The following is an 8772-nucleotide window of genomic DNA, read 5'->3' as shown; positions in this document are numbered from 1 at the left end:
ATGTTAGCTATAACAATAAGAGAAAAAAAGAAACTGAAGGAATCAGAATGGGCAATAAGGTAATAAGACTATCTCTTTTCTGCAGACGATATGATGATATACTTGGAATATCCTAGAGATTCAGTTAAAAAGCTAGTTGAAACATTTAAAAATTTTAGCAAAGTTGCAGGATATAAAATAATCCCACACAAATTATCAGTATTTCTATATATATCACCAATAAAACCCTGTGAGAAGAGATAGTCTATTTAAAATGACCATAGAGAACAAAAGTAGTTGGAAGTATGTCTTTCAAGATTAACCGAGGAACTACATGAACATAATTATAAAATACTTTTTATGCAAATAAAGTCAGGTTTAAATAATTGGAGAACTATTAGTTGTTCATGAGTACGTAGAGCCAATATAAAAATGACAATTCTTACATAAATGAATCTATTCATTCAGTGCCATCCCAATTAAATCACCAAAAATTATTTTATTCAGCTAGGAAAAATAATAAAATTCATTTGAAAGAACAAAAGCTAAAGGATATCAAAGGAATAAATAAGAAAAAATGTAAAGAAATGAGGTCTAGCAATACTAGATCTTAAACTGTATCATAAGGCAGTAATTATCTAAACTATCTGCTACTGGCTAAGAAATAGATCGGTGGATCAGTGGAACAGAGTAGACTTATAATACACAATAGTAAATGGTTATAGTAATTTCATGTCTGACAAATATAATGATTTAACCTTTTAGGATAAAAATTCGCTATTTGGTAAAAATTGTTGGGAAAACTGGAAAGCAGTGTGGCAGAAATTGGGTACACAACACTATCTTACACCATTTACCAAGATAAAGGCAAAATGCATACATGAGCTAGATATAAAGGGAGATATCATCAGTAAATTAGAAGAACATGGAATATACGACCTATCAGATTTATGGATAGGAGAAGAATTTATGAAGAAACAAGACATAGAGAGCATTGTGAGGTATAAAATGGTTAATTTTGATTACATTAAATTAAAAAGATTTTGTACAAATAATACCAATGTAGCCAAGATTAGAAGGAAAGCAGAAAATTGGAGGTGGGGGAGGGATTTTATAGATAGTTTTTCAGATAAAGTTCTCCTGTCTCAAATATTTTAAAGAGAATTTTGTCAAATTTATAAGAATATGAGTCATTCCCCAATTGATAAATGATATGAATAGGCAGTTTTTGGATGAGGAAATCAAAACTACGTATGAAAAAATACTCTAAATCATTACTGATTAAAATGTAAATTTAAACAGTTTTGAGATAGCATTTCACAGACTGGCTAAAATGATAGAAGGGGAAAATGACAAATATTGACAGGCATGTAGATAAAACAGAACTGTAATACTCTTGTTGGTGGAACTATGAACTGATCCAATTTTGGAGAGCAATCTGGAATTATGCCCAAATAATTATAAAACCATATATACCCTTTGACCCAGTAATACCACTATTAGGTCTGTTTCCCAAGGTAATCAGAGAAAAAGGAAAAGAATCTATATGTTCTAAAAATATTTATAGCAGCTTTCTTTGTGGTGGTAAAGACCTAGAAATTGAGGGGATATCCATCAATTGGGGAATGACTAAACAAGTTGTGGTATATGGTTATGATGGAATATTATTGTGCAGTAAGAAATGATGAACAGGTTGATTTTAGAAAAACATGGAAAGATTTGAATGAAATAACGATGAGTGAAATGAGCAAAACCAAGAGAACGTTGTATACAGTAACAGCAACATTGTTTGAAGAATAACTATGAATGGCTAAGGTATTTGTGAGTATTATAAATATTAAAACCAACTTCAAAGGACAGTGAAGATGCTGTTGACCTCTGGAGAAAGAACTGATAAATAAAAATATGCATAATATGATTTTACATATATATATGTATATGTGTATATATTACATGTATCTACATATATACTCACAAATATATATGTGAATATTATGTGTGTGTCAAATGGTGGCCTTCTCTAGTGCTGGATGGGGAGAAAGGGAAGGAAACAGCTTGGAACTTAAAATGTAATATAAAATACATAAATAACAGAAGAGACTAGGAAGAATTGCTATGTGACCAGCTACATTTAGACCCAATTCCATCATTTTACTGTTTAATTCTTCAGAGTTTGTAATAGCTTTGTCTTCAATCTTTGAAGCTGTTATGATCTAATATCAAAAATATACCTTTGCCTTTTTTCTTGATTAACAGTCTCCTTTTGATTTGCAGCTTTGATGCACATCTTGATAATATGAGGTGTATACACACACACATATATGTAGTTCTTATGTAACTTTTTACCAAACCTTAGCACCTATCACAATGCCTTCACATCAGAGATGATTAATAAATACTTGTTTCTTTTATCACTGATGAGAGAGGATCACTGAGGTGAACTTTGGGCAATGCACTTAACATCTCTAGATCTCATTTTCCTCAACTGTAAAAAGAGGAATTTAAATTAGATGATCTTGGAGGTCCCTTACAGATCTAACTATGATCCAGCCTTCTCCTGTGTCAAAGGACAAGGTTCATTCACCTGATACCTGCATTAGACAATATTTTGTAATTTTCTAGGGAGAGTTCTCTGTCACACATCCTGGAGAGCGAGAAAGCAAGAAAGGCTGAAGAAACTTTCTCCATTTTAATTGATGCGTTATCTCTACCCCCACCCCTCCCTTCCCAGACACCCAGAAGAGAAGAGACGAGGGACCATTCAAGGTTTTCTGTATCATCTCTAATGTCAATCTGTTCACCTTTTAACCTGTGTCTCTAGAAGTTAGAAGGGCTCAGTGCACTCTGGGATGGTCTCTATAGGTCCAAGGGGTGGAGCAACCCTGATTACACACATGTTAAAGAAAAGTTAAAGTTAGAGAAGTGTGTGTGTGTGTGTGTGTGTGTGTGTGTGTGTTTTACACTACTACTACCAACCTGCAACATTATAGTACAAGGGCTCTCCTAAAGGATTGTGCAGCAAGACAATAAGTGATGTACATTAAGAGGAAAGGGAGACCCTGAGTGACCAGGCAAATTGTCCAATAACTCTATCTCCACAAAGGTTAAGTTAGAATCGCGCAGCACGTGTTGTTCATGCTTCTGGGGCTTCACCTTTGGTAAGATGTGTGGACTGGGGTTTCTATTCTACAGTTACTGTGTATCCTTTTTTATTTCTTTCTCCGTTCCTGTTTCTGTACTCAAAATCCCCTCGACGTCACCCTTCCCCACCCCTTTTCCTTTCCTAGGATCCAATCTCGGAGGGGAGAGGGGGTCCTCTTGCAGTACCAATTGCGCGGCTCCTGCCCTCGATCCCTGGCCTAGGCTCGTGCCCCTCCCCATCTTCCTGTCTACTTTTCAACCTCTCTTTATCCATTGACTGTTTCCCTACGTTTAGGTGATTTAATTAAGGAACTGGGGAGGGCGGGGGCGGCAGGCTGGCTTCAAACCCCGGAATAATCACCTTGCGGGCGCCGCGTCCTCGCTCCGAGGAGACGCTCGTCCTCCTGGACCTTTCCAGGACCCCGGAGCCCCTCTTTTAAACACGCGGTCCGTCATTACCAGGGAGCTCGGATCACTCTGGCGGGAAGACGGAGACATTGCCTCCCGGGCACCCTTACCACCTTCTGTGGACGAGTGGGTGGAGGTGAGGCTGCGGGTGAACCCACCGAGGGGTTGTGGCCTCGGTGAACAGGCAGAGGAAGAAGTCTCGGTCTTTGGGGAGAGTCCTGCGTCTCCTCCAGAGATATTCTGGGAGAGAAGAGAGGGAGAAGGATCGCTTTGCTTTCTGATCCGAAGGCGGAAAGAACGAGACGTGAGAGACAAAGAGAACAGTCCTCTGGTGAGGCGGAGTGGTCCAGGAGCGGGGGACCAGGTAGGAGGGGGCCGGGACCTCTGGGGATTTTCCAAGAATTGGGAAACTTCCAGCGTCTCCGTTCACGTGGGCACGGAGAGGGAGCGCGAAATCTCTATAAATCTCTGCCCCGTATTCTCTATCTAATCTGTCTATCACTGGCCGAACCACCTGACCCACCAGTCTCAAAGGCCAGCCTCATTTACTGGCGTCCTAGGGACCCAGCTAGTCTGGCCGCCTACCAGTCATAAGCTGGCACGTCCGAACGTGTTCTCGGGCGACCTCGTGGCGCAACGGTAGCGCGTCTGACTCCAGATCAGAAGGTTGCGTGTTCAAATCACGTCGGGGTCAAGATACGTGAAGTCACGTTTTTTCCTCTTTCCCAGCTTCAGAGTATAGAGCTGGCTATCTATTTATTCATTCTTTCCCGGGGGCTAGACGCGGAGAGAATCCGGATGTGGAGGGGGTAGAAAGGGGAGGAGAAGGGTTCCCGAATTCTTGGATTGGATCCCTTTGAACTGCACTGTGAGTCAGAAGCCTGAGGAAGTCCCCACACTGGCCCTGGAGTCAGACTTTAGGGTCAAATACAACTTTGTGACCTTGGACAAATCATTTCGCTTCTATGGGCCTCAGTTTCCTCAACTGTAAAATGGGTTGGCCTCTGAGGTCCCTTCCAGTTATAGTTTCTAGTCCCACCACTGGCATGAGAAAGGAAATGGGGAAATCACCTTATTTTTCTGCAGTTTACCTTCCGGAGAGTACAGACTAGGAAGTTAATGAATCAACAAATTGCTTCCTTTGAGGGGGGAGGTCATTCCCACCCCCGCCCCCGCCTCTCCCCTCCCACCTTAACTCTATTCTAAGAAATACTATTTCCACTTAACTCCCTCCCTATCAGAACAGAGGCGGGCACTTCGGCTTTCAGAGAAACAGGGCGATAACAGAAGAAAAATTCCCATTCCTTTTTCCAGAAAGGGCTTCTCAGACTCCAGAGAGTATAGAAGAAAAGGCCAGTACGAGGACGAGGTGGCCGAGTGGTTAAGGCGATGGACTGCTAATCCATTGTGCTATGCACGCGTGGGTTCGAATCCCATCCTCGTCGGTAGTAGTGGTGGGAAGAGGAATATATTTTTAAAAAGGTGAGTAATTGCAAACAGTAGTTTTCACATCCGTCCCAGGCAGCGCAAACTCTCTCGTCGGTCTCCTCTTCCTCTTTGTCTTTGTGTTCGATGATTATGCCTTGTTTCTTGATTATATATTGTTGTAATCCTCAACACTGACGATGTTCTAGATCCAAAAGGGGTCACAAAACTTTTATTAAATCGAGTGGCGCCGTGGCTTAGTTGGTTAAAGCGCCTGTCTAGTAAACAGGAGATCCTGGGTTCGACTCCCAGCGGTGCCTGGAGGGCTTCTTTTCGTTCCACCCGTATTTCTTTTTTCTGTTGGAGGAACGAAGCGAAGTGTCTTCTCAGTTTATTATCTAAGCTCCCGCCCCCTCCGCCCTGAATTACTCCTGGCAGATTCCAGCCCTGCCATTCTCCAGGGGCTTTAGAAGACAGAAGGGGCAAGAAACTTGAGGGAGGGCAGAAAGGGGCGGGGTTCAGGAGCCTGAAAGGGATCCCGGGAAGGAGAGAATAGATCTCTTCTCCCTGTAGACTCGCAGGGGTTGGGTTCCCATCCTCGTTCTATCCTTTCCATCATTCCCTAAATTCTAGTAATCTCCTCCAAATTTGGGTATTCCTCCCCCGATTTCATCTTCTGAAACCCAAGAGTTCGGTTAAGCAGATTTTACTCTTTATTCTTAATCCCATCCATTTTAGAGGGCCCACGAAGTCCAATTTTCCTACTTTGCAAAATCCAACAGGATTTCAGAACTCCTGAAATTGCTGTAAACGGATTAGTGTAATTGGTTAGTGCTTTGTTTAAAAATCTGTGAGTTATTAGGCCTGGTTCCCAAAATGGGGAAGTTTTTGGCTTTTAATTTTGTCACCTTCTTTATATGTCCCTCCACTTTTTGTTGGGATCCATCCTTTATCTTCATTCAAGGATATATATTCAAATCAAGATCCAAGCCCTTTGGTCAGTTAAACTCGTTTCTGGGGACAGCAGTGTTTCCCAGCTTCCTTCCAAGAGTAGCTGGGGACTCCAGAATTCCTCCAGGTGAGCATAGGATTTGCAGGATTGAGGGGAATTAAGATATCTGAATGATGACAACACTGCTTTTGGCTAGAAAATAATGGAAAACTGAGCCTAGGTATACTTTCCTCCTTTACAGCCCTTCCCTGCATGAGGCTGAGGTGTTCAGTCTTGCCAACACTTGCCTCTCTTGGGTCCAGGCATTCAGTCCCCCATGATAGTACTACAGTGACTCCTTCCCTATAGCCTGGAATAGGTGTGTTCATCTCTAATTTTCTCTTGTTCTCTGTCCTATTTTCCCCCATCACAGAAACCCACATTTTACTTGTCCCACAACACCCTACAGAGATACAGTTTCATTGTTAACAGGAGCAGCATTTTAATTCCACACAACTCAGAAAGTCAAAAATGTTGGCTCATAGGCCAAGATCAGAAAACTCCACAACAAGTTCAAAACTATCAACAATTCTTGTATGAATCCTAGAAGGAATGAACCCAGGTCTTACTCCCTGCAGGAACCCAGATATTCAGGACGTGGTATAGTGAGCTACTTCTCTCTTCACCCTTGTTGAAAGCAAACCTTATATGGGTGAAGACAAAGTTTTGGGAAACAGTAGAAAGACTGGGGCGTTTCTTGCCATTACGTACAAGTTCATCTGAAGATACTAGTTTCACCAGCTGTCAGACAGCCCCTGCAGGAGCTGCCACAATAGGGTGGTCACAGCTTGAGCTGAAGACCCTTTTTTTGTCCCTGTTTCATGGCCAGGTCTTTTCACCTTCACACCTGGTCAAGCACTCTTGGGTGGATGTCGCCTCAGCTAAGGATTCAATAGGAGCAGCACTTAGGGACAGGACAGGACAGGACAGGGCAGGGCAGGACTGAACTACCACTCTTAAGAGGTCCTAGGTCTCATATGGAAGACATTCCCTCCCCAAGATACAAAAAAGCTTCCCAGTACATATTATAATTAGCTCTTATCCGAGCAACTTAGAAATCTCAGAGAATGGGAAGAGGCTCACTGGACATATGTGAGAATGAGCGGTTTCCCTTCTTTTCTTTGGCAGTGGTCATCTGCCTGAGGGTTTGAGGTTGGGGAGAGGGGTACAGGAGACTGGAAACAGGACCCTGGTGGTCTCACCCCCCTATCACACACACCAAACCACCCCTTCCCTGAGTGTGGAGGAGCTCCCAACCCTCTCCAGTCTGTCACTTGCAGAGAGCCTCCAGCACTTCTAGGGTGCGGCGGATGTCCCGGACTTGTCGGGCCAGTCCCTGGACTGGCTGCAGGGCCCGCTCCAGCTCCTCACATCGGGCCAGCAGCGTGTACATGCCCTTGATGCTCATGTCCACCGCCTCTCCCAGAGAGTCCACAGCGTCTCGATAGGTCTGGATGCAACCCACGCTCAGCGCCGTCAGCTCCTGCACTGCGCCGCCGAGCCCGCGAAGCAGCCGTTCCACACGGGCACCCAGCTCCCGGCTCAGCCGCTCTAGGTCCCGCAGCACCTCCGGATCTATCGGCGGGATGGACGGCGCGGGGACAGGGGCTGGCCGAGCCGAGGGCGGCGGCGGCGGTGGCGGCTGCGGATTCCCGCTCAGGCGGATCTTGAGCTGCAGGTTGTTAGCCACAAAGTGGGTGAGGTCTCCGTGCCGGCTGACGGTGCCCTCCAGCTCGAGAGCGCTGGAGATGGTGGCCCGGCGGCCCCCGCCAGCCCCCTGCTCCGGGCCGCCGAGCGGAGCCGTCCCGCCGCTGCACGCTCCGCTCAGCCCATCCAGGCTGCGGCTGTCCTGAAGGCGTCCGGCAAACGGGCGGCCCCCTTTCTCGGGCTCGCGCTCCTCCTCCTCCTCTTCCTCCTCCGGGTTCATCCGGCTGTTTCTCGGGGCTTCCCGGGGGGCGCTGCCTCCCGGCCTCTGCTTCGTCCCTTGGGGAACAGAGACGGGTCGGCCCAAGGGCCGAGGGCTCGTACGGGCTGGTCCACCAGGGCCCCAGCCGACCCCGGCTCCGGGTGGAGTTCCACAGGGCCTGGGTGTTTCATAGGCTGGCAGGCTCGGTGTCTTCCGGGTCCCTCCCAACTGGGTGCGCCCGCCCACTCCGGGCTCCTCCTCAGGGATCTCACCGGATCCAAGGCCCGGGGGCGGAAGAGAGGGCTGCTTTCCGGGCCTTGGTCCGAGAGGAGAGTTCTGGGAGCACCCGGAAAGTGGGGTTCTGGACTCCAACCCAGACTGCTCAGGGGCAGGCTCCATGATGAGCCCAAGGGGAGGGGCCGGGCTCCACCAGAGCCTATGAAATTGTTCTTCCGGCGGACTAGGCGCTACGGTAGGCTGTGCCTTTTAGAGGTAGGAGCATGGGCGTGCCTATTGGTAAGGGCTGATAATAGTGAGGCCACACTGATTGGATATAGGGGGAAAGATTCCAAGAAGGGGCGGAGTTGATTGGGCAGGGCGGTGCACGTGGACGTCAGAGGCGAAAGGGAGGAGCGAGGAATGACCGGGCGGGGCAGGGTGGGGCGGGGTACCAGGGCGGAGGGACTTCCTGTCTCTTGGCTTTGATTTAGAGAAAACCGGTGTTTTCAAAAATCGCTACTGTTACGTACCGCTAAACTGCAGGCTTTCCCCGCTTCTGTCCTTTATCCTTGCCTTTCAGGCCCTCCGCTTCTTTTTCTCCGTTCACCTAGTAAGCAACCCGGGACATTGCACAATGTGATGGAAAGAGTCCCAGCTAGGGGAGGCAGAAGGCGTGCACTTTTTGGAGAAAAGGCTGGGGAGT

At 46.4% G+C, this 8772-nt stretch overlaps 1 protein-coding gene and 3 non-coding genes across 4 annotated transcripts; 3 read left to right on the top strand and 1 right to left on the bottom strand.

Moving 5' to 3' along the window:
• Nucleotides 1-4150: 4150 nt before the first annotated feature.
• On the top strand, nt 4151-4222 carry TRNAW-CCA (transfer RNA tryptophan (anticodon CCA)). Its single transcript has one exon. It is a non-coding gene; the product is annotated as a tRNA-Trp (tRNA).
• A 669-nt stretch (nt 4223-4891) lies between these two features.
• On the top strand, nt 4892-4973 carry TRNAS-GCU (transfer RNA serine (anticodon GCU)). The gene has a single exon. It is a non-coding gene; the product is annotated as a tRNA-Ser (tRNA).
• Nucleotides 4974-5199: 226 nt separating this feature from the next.
• On the top strand, nt 5200-5273 carry TRNAT-AGU (transfer RNA threonine (anticodon AGU)). The gene has a single exon. It is a non-coding gene; the product is annotated as a tRNA-Thr (tRNA).
• A 1088-nt stretch (nt 5274-6361) lies between these two features.
• On the bottom strand, nt 6362-8264 carry BORCS6 (BLOC-1 related complex subunit 6). Its single transcript, XM_072641113.1, has one exon. The coding sequence runs from the start codon at nt 8247-8249 to the stop codon at nt 7215-7217; it is 1035 nt and encodes a 344-aa protein (XP_072497214.1). The 5' UTR covers nt 8250-8264; the 3' UTR covers nt 6362-7214.
• Nucleotides 8265-8772: the final 508 nt, after the last annotated feature.

Source organism: Notamacropus eugenii, chromosome 2, assembly GCF_028372415.1.
Source record: "Notamacropus eugenii isolate mMacEug1 chromosome 2, mMacEug1.pri_v2, whole genome shotgun sequence".
NCBI classification, from domain to species: Eukaryota; Metazoa; Chordata; class Mammalia; order Diprotodontia; family Macropodidae; genus Notamacropus; species Notamacropus eugenii.
The sequence above is the reverse complement of the archived record's forward strand: the minus strand, read 5'-3'. Positions and strand labels throughout refer to the sequence as shown.

What these genes read in the sequence shown, in the direction of transcription:
- BORCS6 (XM_072641113.1), bottom strand. Translation starts at nt 8,249, where the DNA reads ATGGAGCCTGCCCCTGAGCAGTCTGGGTTGGAGTCCAGAACCCCACTT.